General features: G+C 35.2%; 1 protein-coding gene across 1 annotated transcript; it reads right to left on the minus strand.

Moving 5' to 3' along the window:
• Positions 1–1,030: 1,030 nt before the first annotated feature.
• LOC141578449 (uncharacterized) lies at positions 1,031–18,596 on the minus strand. The gene is made up of 12 exons (XM_074368914.1): positions 18,592–18,596; positions 16,410–17,297; positions 14,845–14,930; positions 14,445–14,560; positions 14,258–14,339; positions 12,892–12,957; positions 12,026–12,089; positions 10,605–10,672; positions 8,502–8,633; positions 7,038–7,145; positions 4,613–5,168; positions 1,031–2,381 (listed from the first exon to the last, which is right to left on the minus strand). The coding sequence occupies exons 1-3, from the start codon at positions 18,594–18,596 to the stop codon at positions 14,861–14,863; spliced, it is 963 nt and encodes a 320-aa protein (XP_074225015.1). The 3' UTR covers positions 1,031–2,381; positions 4,613–5,168; positions 7,038–7,145; positions 8,502–8,633; positions 10,605–10,672; positions 12,026–12,089; positions 12,892–12,957; positions 14,258–14,339; positions 14,445–14,560; positions 14,845–14,860.
• Positions 18,597–19,062: the final 466 nt, after the last annotated feature.

Here is a 19,062-nt window from a genome sequence, read left to right on the forward strand (position 1 = left end):
GTGGTGCACTATTCTGTTTATCAAACTGTTTAACATTTGACGCTTTCTGACAAACGTACAAGATAGAAGATCCTGATCATGTTTAGAATGCTTCCTCTGCAAAATATTGGGCACTGAGTTTATTTGAAAGGACTGAAAATAATATTACCACAGGAATGGTTTCCTAATTCTACTGACATTTACTTACTTTATACTTAAATACCCAAAATGGTCAGCCAGGAGTGGGATCTTGGCAAATAAAATAAAAGTATAATTCAAGCTTTTATCACTGAATTTACTAGCTAATTCTATTTTAGAAACAGACAGAAAATAAAACAATTTAGAGTAAGTCTGATTACTTATATATTTAGTGAAAATTAAGTTTTAAAAGCATGTCTGAATATGGGATAAAGTAAGCATCATAAAATGTAATGTTAATATTTAGTACCTGCAAATCTCAAACTCCCAATTTATAAACAAGTTCATACTGTATAGCACAGGGAACTATATCCAATACTGTTTTGTAGTAACTTATGGTGAAAAAGAGTATGAAAATTAATATATGTATGTTCATGTATGACTGAAGCATTGTGCTGTACACCAGAAATTGACACATTGTAAACTGACTACATATATATATATTTGAAAGGGCTGAAAGGACTATATATACCAAGAAAAAAAATTAGATTGATAACCAACAAAAAAATCTGTCAGTAATATAATGCTAGAAACACAGACATAAAAGAAAATCTCAGGCATACATCTGTTTATAGAGTTCTAGAAAAAATAGTGCCTATGCAAGTCCCTGATAACATGAGAAAATAGGAAAGGCAATATAAAAGTTCAAAATGCTTTGCTATGTAAGAGCTGCAAGGTGACTCAGACACAAACTTAAGTGGTCAAAATGTTTATATAATTAATGATAACTTAAAGTAATTGAGGACATCATTTTAAATGAGATAAAAATAGCTGCTCAATTTTCATATTACTAAGCAAGTCATTTCTGTTTATAGTAGGTTTATATTATTTTTATATGTATTTATATTTTATAAAGACATCAACTTAGATCCTGGCTGATAACTGACAGTGGAGCAACTGATTGATTTAAATGGGTATCATAGACTTATCAGATTTCATATGCTTTAAATATACATTAATTATTAGCTGTCAGGAAGAGTTCAATTTTCATTTATTCTAACATAGCTGTGTCACAGGCAGGTTACTCTGTATTTACAATGGAGGATCATGATAGATATAAAGAGATCAAGCCTTATTGATCTTCATAGGGGTGCTTTTATAAGAAAAGGAGAATAAAATAAGAAAAATCTAAAATACTACTTTTTTTATAGTGTTCTAACAGTTTTATCTTGTTTTTATTTTTTTACTGAGTTATAGTCTGTTTACAATATTGTGTCAATTTCTGGTGTACAGCACAATTTTTCAGTACTTTACGAATATACGTGTATCTGTTTTCATATTTTTTCCCCATGAGCTACTACAAAATTTTGAATATATTTCCCTGTGCTATACAGTATAAACTTGTTTATCTATTCTATATATACCTGTCAGTATTTACAAATCTTGAACTTCCAGTCTGTCCCTACTCACACCCTGTAAAATACTATTAAATCAACATATATTTATGAAGAACTATGAAAAATGGGAACCTATAAGTTGTTTCTTTAAATTGGAGCAAAGAGAACTACTTTAACTGGAAAATAGTTAAAATCTGGCAAGTTTTATGATTTCATGTTCACCCCTGACAGCTTTTTTTCCTCCTTTCTCCTTCAATCTTTTTTGGACCTTCTAAAGAATTAAATTAAAAAAAAGAAAAAAAAAAGAAAGAAAGAAAGAATAAAAGAAAATTAAGAAACAGATTTGCATCTAAAATAACCTCCTAACTGGAAAGATTGTATACTTTGTGAAAAATTTACAGCTGCCGACTTATGATCTTTGTCTCTGTCCACACTGCCTTACTTGTTAGGAAGGGTCTTAAAAAAAAAAAAAAAAGTAAAGAAAAATAGCAAATTATAATGGCTTTTACATTTTAAATTATTTTCTATGTGTCTACAATCTGCTCTATCATGAGTTATTAAGATAAACATTATCAGCTATACTCTACTTTCCTATCATGCACATTGTGACTCTGAGAAGCATGCACGCTCTAACTTACCATCTGCAGGTGGTGTACAGGTTAATGCAGTTCTTTTGACAATATATGGTTTTGTAGTCTAGTTGTCTAACTACTACATAATGGAAAAGATGTAGAACTACTGGTACCACTGCCCTCGGTCTCTGTCATTTACCTTAAACATACCTGGAAAAGTAGATTCAAAAACTCATTGGCAAGAACATTTTTCACACTCCAGATATGATATTCCTCTAGAGTTAAGATGGCCATTCTGAAAGAGAAACAATATTTAAGAATATCTTAAATCTTCATCTTCTTATATTATTTGAATAAAATCTGTTTTATTAAACTTGCAATGGTCATTTGTCTGAAAGAAAACTAATGATTTAACGTAGATGCTATGTGTTCATCTGAAAGTAGGCCAGCAAGAATAAGTTCAAAAGTAACCAAACTCTGAAGTAGTCAGTCACAACGTGGGCAATTTATCACCAAAAATCTTCATCCTCCAGTAAGACCTGGGAAATAACTCACAGTATCTTCTGGTTCAAGGTGAAGTTTACTAACAGAACCCACAAAAGGTTCTGGTTAGAGAAAAAGGACTATTTACTAACTTTGAAAGCATCTTTCCAAACTCTCTGGATTATGCCCTTTGACCCTAACAATTTTCTAAGATCTTCTTTAAAACATCTGGCAATATTATTAGACTTCTTAAGAGATTTAAAAAAACTAAATATATATAATAAATGAGTATCTATATTAACATTTCCTCAAAATAAAATTTAACATTACTTTCACAAGTTGAATAAAGCAGTATTTTTTTTTTTTTTGGTGTCAAAGTGTACCAAAAATTACATTTATATACAGTAGACAATATTTCGTGGCAGGCAAAAATATAACCGAATGCTTCTTACTTCATGTTTTGAACAATCACCTTAACAATCCTAGATGAATAATAATGTTCTTAGCTTTTATTACTTAATTATATTTTTATTAACTAATGATTTATTATTTAATGATATTTAATATTTATTGTTAATGATATTCATGTATTCATTCAATATATAATACCATGTATTATAAGAAAAGATTTTAAAGCACTATGATGGTAATTATTGGCTTTCATGATGCAACTTCCATAAAAGTATATTAATACCAATGTAATGGTACAAAATAATGGGTAATATTGTCACAGTCTAGTCACCAGTGAATATGGGTAATAGGTTTGGTTGAAAGGTCCAAATTCCATTCTAAATTTTTACCATTTCATTATTATGGTTACACGGAGATGGAGCAGCTAAATGATCTTTTTTTTTTAATGTTCAAAAGTACAGCCATAAGAAGAAACACGGTCTTACATAAAAATAGACAGCGATGATAACCTCCATACTTATCAAACACCCAGAAAAAAGGCAATGGAAATTGTATCTCTACATAAGGTATTTCCTAACAGAAACTTTCCTATGTTTCTGTTTTCATATATACCAAATAGAAATGGCTACCTTAGTTTTGGGCAGAAAAGTAAATGAAGACGGTTATCTGAGTTGCCAAACAAAGATCAAGCCCTGAAAAATTCATTTCTATTATTTATTTCTGTTGAGTGTCAGTTAATAAGGCTATGATGATTTCTTCTGGATTTGTGATTGAAAAAAAAAAGTTACTTATTTTTCTAAGCCTGTATAAGACCACTATGGTCTACATCCTACCATCTGCTACTTGGTACATGTCAACATTTGAATACAAAGGGTCAAATTAACTCATATGTGTCTCACATATATGGATTATCTTCAGTTTCACAGGGATACATAGACATTAAGGCAAACCTATTATAATATCTTTAATAAATGTTGTGAAACTAAAAAAAATTCAAGGCTTTATTCTTTGTAAAGTACATGCTTGTTTCTGCTATTATACACTTATTCTGGCTGCTATTAAAAAACTTAGAACAGACCCTCACCAATATTATTGAAAAAAAAAATTTTAAAACTATATACACCACCCAGATTGAGATAAAAAATAATTTCCATCAGCCCAGATATCCTATGGTCCTTCCCAGTTAAATGACCCATCTCCAAAATCACTATTGTAACAATTATTAACATGAGTTGTCTCTGTTCTAGAACTTCATATAAATTGAATTGTACAATGTGTTCTTTTATTCTGTGGCTTCTTTTGCTCAACATAAGCTTTGTCTTACCATAATGTATTAAAATGGGAGAAGTAAAGATTATAAACTACAGATGTCAAGGGCTGTCTCTACTTAATTTTTATAAAATGCCTAGCTTTTAAAATATGTTTTTATATAAATAACACTTAATGGAGTTGTTTAAAGGTGGAATGGGTTTTCCTTAGGGACAACTTGGAGGTATTGTAACCACAGGTCCAAATAAGCATTTAGCAGGGATGATGTAGAAGAGATTCAAGTATGTATACGTAAGGTATGTATACCAATTCAGAATATAATGTATTTTTAGAAAAGAATAAATTAGTCTCTGCTAGACTCACCTTTGTGGTGTCATGTGCATTCTATGTGTCTTCTACAATGTTGGATACATCCACATGTAATTCCTTTAAAACCAGAAACCCAAATCAGTAGTTAGGATAGAGAAGGTATCATTTTTATTAGCCAGTAGCTGAAGTATAAAGTATTTTCAGTCAACTTTTTTTTTCTTTTTAATTACAGAAATAGATTGCTTGTTTGCCTTAAAAATTTATGACAATTTTCCAGTGGTTTCATTTTTTTAATATAATACATTCAGCTTATTAAATTTTCTAAGGCAAATTCTCTTCCCAATTTTGCATCTTTGGCTATGAATATTTTGAGTAGCATAATATAGAACCTAGAAGTAGTAAGAAATCTTTTTCTCAACCTGTTTTAAAAAATTCTTCACTCTATGTTCCTGTTGGAAGTTTACATTCAAGAAGATGTATACAATCAGACTTTACCAGGGTATCATCGGTGCAGTTGTCCTTCCAGACCTCTAAATGTGCAACCACGTGTCTCTCATGTCAACCCTAGAGAGAACTCCATCACCGTCAACATCAAATACCTTGAAGCAAACTAAAGAAAAGAAACTCTTATGGAGGGAAATTACTTTCATATTCTGAAGTATAATACATTTTATTACAAGCTGCCCTAGTAAAATTACTTAGTTCCTCAAACAATTACATTCTGGATTAAGTTCTTATTTGGAGGAGATTGTGTCATTAAAGTCCTTTGAACTTGTAGGAATTCCTGTACACTTCACAAGTCTCTCTCCTTATATCATTAGCCAGCTTAGAGAACTCTATCCTTCACCTAAATCTAAAGTTAAATTTCTTGCAAACTGAAAAAGAAGGGCCAAGTTACTATACAATATCTCAAAGATTTTGAGAAGGTAATTCAAGCTTTTAAATTAATTTCTAATATTTAAAACTGATCACTTCAGAGTTGATTCTTACAACGTTGAAAATATTCCATCTACATTAAGAATTAACAAAAAGCTGGTACAGTCAGCCCCCTGTATCCATTGGTTCTGCATTCACAGGTATAAACAATAGGTCAAAAATTATATTAATATATATATATAAATTTTCCCAGAAAGTTCTCAAAATCAAAACTTGAATTTGCTATTCACTGACAACTATTTACATATCATTTACATTGTATTTACAAATAATTACATTGTATTAGGTATTACAAGTAACCTAGAGATGATTGAAAGTATACAGGAGGATGTGCATAGGTTATATGCAAACACTATGCCATTTTACATAAGGACTTGAGCATCCATGGATTTGGTATCTGAGGGGGTCTCAGAACCAATCCTCAGCAGATAATGAGAGATGACTGTATAAAGATTTTGCCTCTCCAGTGTAATTAATGTGCACCCAATATTTTTGCCTAAGAACAATCTCAAATCTTCAATGAAGTTTATATACAACAAGCTAAAAATCCGAAATATCAGCACTTTGCTAATTAACATCAATATCAGCAAAATTGCTAGTTAGCCTAGTTGGTTAACTTCCACTAGTCCACTGGCAAAAAATAAATTAAAAAAAAATTTAAGACAATAATTAACCTCAATTGAGAAACAAAGACTTCAGCCTCTTTAATACCAGAACTTTAATGTGAACAAATAATCTATCACAAAGCCAGGTTAGAGTAATGGTATACTGTCAGGGAAGAGAAAAGAAATCTAAATTTTTAAGATTAAATAATTATCTACTTCACACACCCGTGTGTGTAATAATTATGTATTAATTATGCTATTAAATTAACTGAGTACATCACAGTACAACATTACTAAAGAATATTGAACTAATAAGTATCATACCCAAAATACGCAGTATTTGTGAAGCTGTATTTTAGAAATATGCAGAGATAATGACCCTAGTGAATATATAAGAATTAGGTTCCAATTAAATGTAAACTGCTGCATTTTCCTAACCAAATATGGTTAAGATTTATTAATGTAATATGCTTACAAATTACGCTATAATATTTTAGCTAGGTTTAAAAGATAAATTTAGTATTTAATAAAATTGTTTTATCATAAATTTAATTTTGCTAATATCAATATACACAGTGCTAGAAAATAAGTTGGAATTCAAGTTAAGCAAGACAAATTTTCTATATAGACTACCAAAAAATATTTTCTATATGATTAACATTTTCAAACACATCATGAATGATGTAGTTCATTTATCATGAATTGTACATTCATCTGGAAAATCAACCATTATTAATAACAAAGATCTTAAATTACTCCACAGTAAAAAAGAATAGATGATTGAACCTTTACACTGACCTCAGTAAAACCTCAGCAAGAGATTGCTATTTGCCAAAGGGATGAAAATTCAAGCCTTAATCAGATGATTTTTTACATGAATGGATGCTAATTTTTTTCTCTGTATAGCTTCCAAATTTTGTGATGTTTAACACACTTACATTTCTGTCTTTCAGCCAGAGGTCCTCTGCAACAAGCTGATAACCCACAGGATATCTCCTTAAAATCTATGTGGCTGTCATGATTTTCACCAAAAGCATTAAATAAACCTGTAAGATAGGAACACAGAATAAATCACAGCCAACAAACTTCCTGTTAATAATGACATGCTTATGAAAGGTGGCATGACTCGCATAAACTGACTTAGTTTTTAAAAGTTATCAGTAGTTTCCACTGTCTTAGGAAGTTTTTTTTTTTTCCCCCCTGGAATAATTATAACCAAAATTTAACTTCCTAGAAGAAAATACTATCATTTAGTGTTTGGTTTTGTCTGCCTACCTGTCTCTATCTTATATTAATTCCAAAAGTCAAAAGTGATTGTAGAATGTAAAAAATTAAAATATATTTTAAAAATTTAACTGGAAAAAAGTCGGAGACCACAATTATCCTAATTTGGAAAGACTAAGATGAAAAAAGAAAAAAGAAGAAGAAAAGTTGAACTCTATCAAAGATATACTGTGTTGTTATTAACAAGCTTCATACAACTCCTTCATGAAGCAAAGAAAACTAACACACTATATTATAAGAGAAAGAAATTCTGTACTGCAGTCTTCATTGTACCACTTAATCTGTATAAATAAATATATTAAATTTCAGAAATAAAGGGCAATTTATAATCTAATCTTGTGGTTTTTAAACTTTTCATAAAAAATAAATGGAATCATTTTGTTTTCAAATGAAATGATTTCTCAATCTCTAATTCTAAAAAGGTAAAAACATAACTGCACTGCTGAAGTGGAAGCCCTGTCTGTTCTAGCTCCCCTAACAAATATTACTAAAACACACTAGAAACCTGAAGAATACAGACTGTCTATTTCAAGAATCTAATTCTGTGCCCTCAAAGAGCAGAAAATTGAAGCTAAGAAGTAGTTAAATGACTTGCTAAAAGTAAGAAATTTTTTTAAAAAGGTCTGAATCACAAGCAGAACCCAAGCTTTCAGATTTCAAATACAGTTTTTGTGATTATCAGCCACAACTACTCCTTGTAAACCTCATTTAATATATATATATATATATAGTAGTGAAAAGTTTAGAGCTAAGTGGGGACCTTAGAGATGGTCTAGTCCAGTGGTTTCTTAATTTTTTAAGGGTGGGGGAAGGATACAGCAGTGGAACCTTCTTCTATATAAAAGAAATACAATAGACACTACTCAGCTGAGGAAGAGGTGAGGTCACGTGTGGAAGCTAGAGCTTTGCCTATTCAGTGTCCACCACCCTGATCTTGCACCAGATGCTGAGGCACCGCACTGGAGCACAGTTTCATAATGATTGTCTTGGTCAAACTGATTTTATATATGAGAATATTCAGGTGCAGAAAGGTAAACCGACTTACACAAGGCTCCAAAGGTGGAACAAGGCTCACGTGTTTACCAAAGAACATTTGTAGAAAATAGAAGGATTCCCACCTTCACTCAGAGATGGACAAATTGGTGGTGAAGCCAATGGGCCAAATGTCTCTAAGTCAAATCATCCAGTTCGGGATTGAGCCCTCAGCAACCAACAGCATTTCTCCAGATGAATGATGTCTGATTCCTCCACTGACAATCAAATCAAAAAAGATTATAAAATCTCACTCTTCTCTTCTGGACAATTAATTAGTTCATCCTGATAATGTAACTTCTAAAGATACATTTTAATTTCCCAGTTAAACTGTTAAAAAACTACCTAAAACAAAAACTCTGAAAGACAAATATATTGTATCTAATACAAGTGGCATGCAAATTAAATTCAAATTAACATAAAAGAGGCTTTAAAATTGGAAAAAAATTTGCAATTTCCCATTAAGCAGGCTGTTTAATTCCAACATGTAAAATAATAAACTAAGATATTTATTTTTTGCTTCCCACACTTTTATCTGTATTCACTTTGGTGATTTTAATCTCTATCTTGGATTTGAAAATTCTTGATCATAGTCTCTCCTGGCTACACAGGTAACACGCTAATAGCAGAATCTCTGTTTGATTTATCCTGTCATTATGGTAACCACTTACACATTTAATACTTATTAAATAAATGTACAAAGGGGATAGACCTAAGCTTCTCCTTCTTGGTCCTAAAATTTTTACTACCCCACCTATAAAGGCAGGAGCCTCCTCTGTAAGACAGAGTGTAAATGTATCTCCTGAGAAGGATTCCCCAACAAGGGCTGTCTTTACAGCGTGTTTTTAGATAAGATGTTTTTATGGGACATTTCAATAAAAGGATCAAGGACCTAAGCTTCCCAGTATGGTGGGAGTTGTGATGGGCATGGGAGGATGCTCACTTGGGAGGATGAGTTGTTAAAGACACTAACAGTGAAAAGGACAGGGCAAGATGAAGGGCGATTGGGAAACAGGACCACAGAGATGTGACATCTACTTCCCACTGTCATCTAAGTGATACCTACTTGAAAGAAACATTTCTACAGTTAAATTCTATAATGGGGGGTTATTTAAATGAAGCACACATATTCTCAATGAGTAGATCACATAATTTTTAGAGATTTAGAGTGCATTAGCATTTTCAGAGTACTTTTTACATCAATAACAAGTATTTATAAATTCCTGTGTGCTAAATAAGTATGTGGAATTATTTCCATTTTGCCTTTAGACTTACTACAGCTTAACCTATTCACTGCACTGATACAGAGTAATTTTTCTAATGAATAAAAATGATAATGTACAAACTTGTTAAAGATTATTTAATTTCTCCATCACCAGATTTATGAACATTTAGGCCTATGTGTCAGGCCCCATTTCTTGCCAGCTTTTTCACCAACACCTTGCATTTAGGTTATATTGCATTACCCAGAGGTCGGGAAATGTTCTTTCACACATCCATGTCTTTATTAGGTCCTGTGTCCTCTGAGGAGAAACCTTCTCCCCACTTTCACATCCTTCCATTTTACAGCCTAACCACTAATCCTTCTGTAAACACCTTCTAATGCTTTCCAACCTCACCAGCTACCCCAGGGTTTTAACTTCTCTCTTCCACAACTGTCCTCCACTGTATATAGTATCCAATATTCAAGTGAAGTATGAGTCCTCATTTACAGGTCTGTGGCCTCTCTAGATTATAAAGTATTTGGATTCAGAAACCTTGTGCTTTTATCACTGTAGCTGCTAGAATTCATTTCATAGGACCTGATACATAGTAACCACACAATAAATACTTGCTGAATGAATGAATGAATGAATGAATGAATAGCCAAGGCAATCTTCACAGCCAAGGCTTCCCCATCCCAGCTCAGTATTCTTTCTGTTATATCAAAGAGACTCTGCCCCATGAAACAATAGACCCTGCACATTTTAACAAATGTATACAATTATTAGGAACTATTATTAGAACAGAGACTAGCACTACTGTTCTCATAGTTATGTCACATAAGTAGTGTATTAAAGCTCATTCTGATTTGTTATTTATACAAATCAGCTATGTCTGTCACCAGTTTAAATATTAGTAATTTAGAAAACAAAAGTTATTGATTTATCCACTCATCAAAAAACATTATGACAGATCTACTTACATACCTCTTTTGTCAGTTTATATACCAACTGGAAAAGAAGGGGTGTACAGTCAACTCTGAGAGTATAATTGCCTGCAAAATAAATAAGAGAGTATTTTAATACCTCCAAATGGACTTCAAACCTGTATTTAATTCTAACTTTATTTTCTAATTATAAACAAGTTATAACAGATTTCAAATTGAAGGCATCATTCCTGGAGAATTAAAAATAGGGTGGACCCTACAGATTATCATATTCAGTGAAGTATGTCAGACAGAGAAAGGCAAATATCAAATTATATCACTTATATGTGGAATGTAAACAAACAAAAAAATGATACAAATGAACTTATTTACAAACCAGAAATACATTCACGACATAGAAAAGAAACTATAGTTACCCAAGGGGAAAGGGGGAAGGGAAGAGAGATGTTAGGAGTTCAGGACTAACAGATATACACTATTATATATGAAACAGATAAACAACAAGGACCTACTGTATAGCACAGGGAATTATATTCAGTATCTTATTATAACCTATAATGGAAAAGAATCTAAAAATGTATATGTATATGTATATGTATATGTATATGTATATGTATATGTATATAACTGTGTAACTTTGCTGTACACCTGAAACTAATATTATAAATCAAATGTACTTCAGTAAAAACAAATAAATAAGATTTTAGAATAGATAGATAGGTAGGTAGATAAATAGACAGACAGACAAACCGTCTGGCTAAAACTAAAACACAAGGTGGAAATAACTCTTCAGGAGCCAGAGAGGCTGCAGCACACACTCGGGATAGGAGACTGCAGAGGCGGACTCTGCTGCTAAGGCCGCAGCTCCTGCAGTAACAGTAAGGGCCATTGCTCATTACGGCAGCAGTACCTAAGGGTCTTTGGCAAAGGAAGTGGTAAGGCCATAAGGTTCATGTTTTTATTCATTCATTCAATTCAATATCAAGACTTTAGACTAGAGCATGTCAGTAACTAACATGTGTCCTGTGACACTTACCTAGAAATAACCATAATATGATGAAAGCCTACAGATGCACATGCCACATGTCAGGGTCAAAAGGAAGTCTGTAGTGGGTGCTTATTTCAGAGTTGGTCCAATACATACAGGAACTATTTCTGTATGAAATATTTTACCCCAACTTTTAAAAATAGCTCCACAGGAAGAATGTCAAAAGTACTAAAGTTTTAAGTAGTAATCCAAGATAGGCAAATGGTAAATATTCTAAAGAAATTAGGATCAATAGCTTAGTTATGAATCATATTGATTCATTTGAATCATAATAATGTTCTCTCTGGTAAAATGGAGAAATGGAGGTATTATTGAGGCATCTCATAGAAAGAGGATAATCCTAGTTTATGAGTTGGAGTTGATAGACTTAAATACTGGTATACTATTTAATGACAATCTGAAATAAAATTTACCTTCTGTGTATGAGTCTGCATTGATATATGCAACCTCTCTCTCCTGGAGTGTTTTCACATTCTCCTGTAGTTGAAGCAAAGCAGTCACTTAACTCACAGCATTTACAATTGTGGAAATACAAGCAAAACAAACAAATTAATTCAGTAAAAGAGTGGTTTGCAGATACCATTATAAATCAAACGCCTATGCCTTTGACCATAATTTTAAGAAAATGCTATTAACTGCTTGATAATATTAATGCAATTAAAACAAGAAAAATACTAGTGATGCTGTAGCCACTTTTCATAGCAACAGCACGGAGACCCAGAGGAAAACTGCCCCTGATCCCCTGCACCATAATATGAAGGGGGAAGGCTCGGAGATGCTCAGCCTCACCCTGGATCTACTGGAAGAGAAAGTAAAGTAAGGCCTGGAAATCTGTACTTTTAAAAGGTGTCCCTGGTAATCCTTACAGACATTAAAGTATGAGATCCCTTGACATTGGGGATCCAAGTAACTTTACCATATTAAAAGTGAGGAAGTTGGAAATTTGATTTATCAAGAATTTTTTGAAAGAGAAGATATTGATGAAAAAGAAAAAGAAAGGAGGGGAGGATAGAGAAAAAACTAGAGGGAGAGAAGAGTGGCTATTAGGACAAAGACAAGACATTTCTCTCTCACACATACATGCACACAAGCACACACATTCTAGAAAAATACAGCAGAAGAAGACTAATGCCATCACACACATGGGAATATGCAGAGAGAACTCTTTTCTTCTCTCTGTTTCTCTCTCTCTCTCTCTCTAGCTTGCTACCTTATAAGAGCAGTTACAGTAAAAACATTTAAAGCTGTGAGTGGTCATCCCACAAATGAGAATTCTCACCTCTGCACTTGGCCACACGGGATAGATGACAGCTGAATCTGCTGCAGAGTTTCCATTATGACAGAGCTACAGTAGAAATAAAAAAGATTCCTTAAATACATGTAAAGGTAAATGTGCTGCTGAATATGATCAAGAAGCTACTAGAAAATGGGAAACAATATTCAAATTGTCTTTTAAGTCACATGAATTTAAATTAATGTAAGGCATATTATCTTGTATCTTGGATTTATTTTATCTGTATTCTAAGCTGCTTAAATTATAGAAAGACACATGTATTTCTATATACATGTATTCACAAGAAATTACATATTTCTAAAAGTAAATGACCTTAATGAATAAGATCTGATTCATGTAAATAACTGTATTATGAAATGCATGTTCATAACACCAACATAATAATAAGACTTTGCAATATACATTGAATCAAATGTGATACAAGTAACTGTGATTTTATTCCCATACTTATTTGATTCATATTATTATTTTAAAGTATGCAGAAATGAGTCAGAAGGAAAGCATTTTAAAAACCAGACACAATTATAAGAAAGATATGACATTCTTCAAATCAATTCTATAAAATTTGGACTCATAAATGATGAACAAAACATAGGATAGTCACAGGAAAGTGCTTTTTGGTGCACCTGCCTTTAAAAAAAACACACAAGCCTACCATGAACATGTAAGAACTTAGAGTTACTGGACAGAGAGCCTAAGGGAAGAAGACGAAAGAAGGGGGCCTATGAAAAACACTTTAAAATAAAGCATTAAGAGCCAGTGACAAATTAAAATTAATCATAATTGAATTAAAAATAAATCCTTGAAATTTTAGAGTAATTCAATTTACAAAATCATTGTATTATACTTCCCAATCAGGCACTTTTGTAAATGGTAAAATATACCTATGGTTACAATTTAGTACGGAATCCATAAAGGAGAGACTATAATCAGAGTATAGTCATCTTAAAAGAGCATGTTGTTTTCCTAGATAGAAGAAATCCAAGGAAACTGTAAAAACTTGAAAATTAATGCCAAGGATCTATATCAGATTTTCAATAAGCTAATTCACTTGTCAGAAGCAGCTTCCTAGGTTTGACTATTTTCTGAGCTTACAGATTTTACTTACTTATCACAAAACAAATACAAATAGAAACTAAAATATATTAAAAATAATGAAAAACTTGGTTTGTACTTAGTAATTAAGAGGTTGTTCTGTTTTACCAAACTGATGTAAAAGCAAAATCAAACTCTATTTCTTAAATTTTCTTGAGTATTTATCCAAATTAAAACAATATCAGGTAATGGAACACATCTGTGATTACCCTGAGATACATGTTGACCAAGAAGATACGTTTTCTGTCTTAGTTACCTCAGCCCATTTATGGAACCCAGAAGTCCAAATTTTTCTGCATCCCAGCTGGCAAAAATGGTAGTTCTTCTCGGTCTCCAGCCTGTAATCATTGTTAACATACATGGTTAGGTACATCTGCCTAAAAACAAAGGAAAATTCACTCAAGTCTCTTTCTGTCATCACTTGCCAAGGAAACATTATTTACCTCTACTAATCAGTTTTCCAAAATTCTGGACAACTTCTTATAAATCAGCAGTTCCACTGGTTAGGTCAGTACCTCCAAATACCCAGAAGTCCTGATGATCTCCCAGAATAACACACCTGTTTGGAAAGGAAAGAATTCAAAAGAATGACAACTTAGAATTTATTATAAAGAGCAGTAATTTATGTTTTTAAATTAAACTTCCTCCTGCTTGAGTTTCCTCCATAGAAAACCATCAAGGTAGTGTCTCCTTTTAGAATTTACCTTTTTTCCCCACATTTAATTATATCACATCAACCAGGAAAAAAATATTAAGAGTTGATTAAAATTTATCTTCTCTTACTCCTGTAATCTTTGTAAAAACAAAATGTTTTAAGACATTTTAAAAAATTCACCAACTCACCAAGTTTCACAGATCCTCAGGTAGTTCTGATTACATCGTAAATGCTTGTGATTTTCTTGATGTTATGAACATGCATTTTAACCTTCCTAGAATTTCACAAAGGGAACAAATTACTTCACATAGAGCATTATGTCTAACAGGTTCCTTCCAATGTTTTATTCTAAGTCTCAGAAGTACAGAAAACTGTTTAATAGGATGATAAATTCCCATATGCCCACCATCTAAATTCAATCATTGTTAATACTGTTGAACTATTTGCAAGCAAGTTGCGCAAATCATGACAGTTCTCTCCTATGTATTTAAGAATGCACCTTACGGTGAGATTAAAAAAAAAAATCAGTATTTTATATTTTTCCTCCCTCATAGCTCTATTGTTGGTATTTATTTAAACTTCAAAATCATTATTCAACGTGAAAAAGAATCTTGTTCTTAGCAATTAAAAAAAAAAATTGTGTATTTGTCCATTTAGAGCTGAAATCAATTAAAGGATATAAGCCCCAGATGCTTTTTTTGATATTTTGACCAGGGAAAATTTCTGTTTCTGACTTTTCTCTTAAACTGTTACTGAAGCTACATACTCTGTTTTCCTTGTGTCTGTATGTGTCTGTTTATAAATCACATTTTTCATTCTGTACCTCTAGAGGGTATTAATACATGAGATAATAAAGTCTATGTTAAAGGAACTCAGTTCTAATTGAGTTAAATAAACACTTTTTAAAAAATTCTTATAAAATAAAACTGAACTTCTAATATCTTAAGAGTTTTGAAATTTTAAAACAAGCTTCTTACAGAACTTATACAATACTTGCAGAATCCAAATTCACATTGCTAAGGCAAATCATTAACCAACAAGGCTCATTTAACCATTTTAGTTTAATAAAAACAGCTATCTCCTCTCTGATTCATCAGTGTGAAGTTTCCCTTTCCCTCTACATTTCAAGCCAGTCAAACGAAAGTTCTGATCATGCCATGCTGTTCCCCAACCCTGCACAAGCTGTCCTCTGCAGCTGGCGTTTACTGCCTGTCTTGATTCTGTGGAAATCTTAGTTTGTGTAAAATTAAGCTCAATGAGCACACGGTCCGTGGTCATGCCTCCTTAACACCAGTGCTGTCCGGGGTTAGTAACAGTAACGACTATGCTGGTAAGCGCACGGGGCCATGTAGCAGTTAAGCGTTCACCACTGTGACCATCTAACCCACCCCCACAGAAGTGACCAGTGAACTTCGCTCCTTCCCCTCTTCTCTCCTACTCCTTCCCTTAAGTTAACCTAGGGTTTTGCAGGCATAGCGTTTTGACAGTTATCTGAAACACTGTTTTAAACCCTCAGTTGAAAAGGGAAGACAAAATGTTACACCTGGCCCGGAGAAGGAGAGGGGTGGGGAGTGGCCCAGAGGAAGCCGAACGGGACGCGCGGCCTCGGATCACAACACAGCCCCGTTCCTTCCCGAGTTTCGCAGCCGGGAAAGCAGAGGCCTGGGGCCCGGACCGCCTCGGGCCCTTCGGGGGAGGCCGAGGGAGGGACGGAGACCCGCGCAGGGCTGGGGAGGGGCCCGCAGGGACTCACCGTCTGTGCAGCGGCTCCTGACCCACGGTGGACGGGCGGCGGTGGCGGTTGAGGCTGCGGTGCCGGCTGAGGGGGCTGAGGCGGCGGCGGCTGCGGTGCCGGCTGAGGGGGCTGAGGCGGCGGCGGTACAGGCTGAGGCGGCGGCGGCTGCGGTGCCGGCTGAAGCGGCGGCGGCTGCGGTGCCCGCTGAGGGGGTTGAGGCGGCGGCGGCGGCGGCGGCTGCGGTGCTGGCTGAGGGGGCTGAGGCGGCGGCGGTGCCGGCTGAGGGGGCTGAAGCGGCGGCGGCACCGGCTGAGGCGGCGGCTGCGGTGCCGGATGAGGAGGCTGAGGCCGCGGCGGTACCGGCTGAGGGGGCTGAAGCGGCGGCGGCTGCGGTGCCGGCTGAGGCGACGGCGGCTGCGGTACCGGCTGAGGGGGCTGAGGCGGCGGCGGTACCGGCTGAGGGGGCTGAGGCGGCGGCGGTACCGGGTGAGGCGGCGGCGGCTGCATTGCCGGCTGAGGGGGCTGAGGCGGCGGCCGCTGGAAGGACTTGAGGGACTCGAAGGCCTTCGCCAGCTTTTCCAGGGTCGCCATGGCGGCCTCCCGCCCCGCGGGGACAGCCCACGGATTCGCCAGGCCGACTGGCGGCTCCGGTCAGCAGCGGTGGCAGTTAACGGGGCTCGAGGCCGCCAGCAGGTGCGGACCCCAAGCGCGCGGCCATCTTGGAGCCGTCCCGACAGCCCCCGCGGCCCTGCGTCCTGCCACGCTCCGCCGGTGGGGCGGGGCCGGGCCGCGGGATTGACAGCCGGAGGCAGCGGCCTCCGCCAATGGCTGCCGCGCCCGCCCCTTGGGCCCAAAGAGCCGCCACGGCTGCTGGAGTCACTTCTTCCCGGCGAGGGGCGAGGGGTACTGCACGGAGATCGGGAGGGCGGTTCGGAGGCGGGGTTGCGTGGCACGGCGAGGAGGGTGGGGAGGGCGGGGTGACTTGTGATTGAGGGTCTCTCTCGGCAAGGGGCGTCCCCGGACGACGCCTAGCTGGTGGCGGGGAGGCGGGGCAGTGGGCTGGGAGCCCGAGACCCCCGCGGGGCGCTAGCCCACCCCGCGGCGCGGGCGGAGGGCCGGCTCGCCGGACAGCCTGCTGTAATATGCTGACTGTTATATATTTGGCCTTACCCTTGTTAGTTGCCTCAAATCACTCCTTGTTCACCTTCATGATCATTACCATAGATATACGTCTTACAATCCTCGTACTTACTATGTTCCCTCATGCTACAGGGCCATACACATGCTATTCTCACTCTCAGAAATAATCTTTTACACATCAATGCCCTACTCCCCTCAAGAGATTTGCCTATCTAATTCCAATCACTCTCAGTGCTCAGCTAATTTGTGAATTCATAAAGCCCATTACATTAACATAATTTCTTAACACCATGTCATTCTCCTTTATCACATTATTAAAGTATACGTTATAATAACATAAAAACCTTTCTATGCATGAAGGTAGATATTAAACAATTAAGTTCACAGTATAAAGTTGTAAGTACATATACTGTATATTATGAAAAATGTTAAGGAATAACATACTATAGTTAAATGCATTCATAATTTTTCATAGAAATATGGGAATATTTATTCCAAGTTGGATCATCACTATATGTGTGTGTGTATATATGTATATATCTCTCATCCTTCATTCACATTAAAAGTTCTGATAAAATATTGCCAACAATTAACTTTTATACCCCAAATTACCAATAAAGGAATAGGAAAGAAGGGAGAAAAGAAGAAAGGAAAGAAGGAAAGAGGAAGGAAGGAAAGAAGGAAATTGAGGGGTTTTAGAACTCTTGAGATTGAGACATATTAGATAAAGACTCAGATGTGTACATTTATATATGATAATTTTCCTGAAATTATATAAAAACACATAAAGAAAACTGAAAGCTAAATATAAAATTATTTACAACCCAAATTTGAGGTTAATTTATATCTTCAATTGATATGCATTTTTTAAAATTTAATATTACACTGTTCCATTGCTTTAATATAATCAAATTCATAAACAGAAAACTATATATGATATATACATCCTCTCACCATTTATAACATCTCTGAAAGCATTTTTGAAGTAGAATATTTTATGTTTAAAGTTTTTATCATTAGAAAGGCTTAGAATGTTTTCACACTACTAGATTTAATTTACTTCATCGTATAATTTTTTTCCAATACATGAGAAATAATATCTTATATGGTTTTGATTCATTCTTTAAGCAGTTTGTTAATATTGTGTAATAAGTGAATTCATGGAATATTGTTATAGAGTTAGACATTTTTTGTTTGAAGATGTCATCTTTTGTAGTATAATAATAAGGCCATTATTGTAGGAATGTGAAGGAGTCAGACATTGCTTTTAGTAAAAACATCACTCTAAAGGGCATATTGGCAATAGCAGCATGTGGTTAAAATCATGTCAATTTTTTGTAAATCTTTAACAAATTCTGAAATCACTCTGGTTGCTTACAAATTTATAAAACACAATTACTTACAGGAAGAACAAGGCTATAGTCACTGCATGACAAAGGAATGCTGCTTAATAAATAAGTGAGGAGAAGAATTAAGTTTAATTCAAGGAAAGCAGCATTCTTAAAATATTTTGAATTGATTTGAGAAACAG

The sequence above is a fragment of the Camelus bactrianus genome, chromosome 8, assembly GCF_048773025.1.
Source record: "Camelus bactrianus isolate YW-2024 breed Bactrian camel chromosome 8, ASM4877302v1, whole genome shotgun sequence".
In the NCBI taxonomy this organism is placed as follows: Eukaryota; Metazoa; Chordata; class Mammalia; order Artiodactyla; family Camelidae; genus Camelus; species Camelus bactrianus.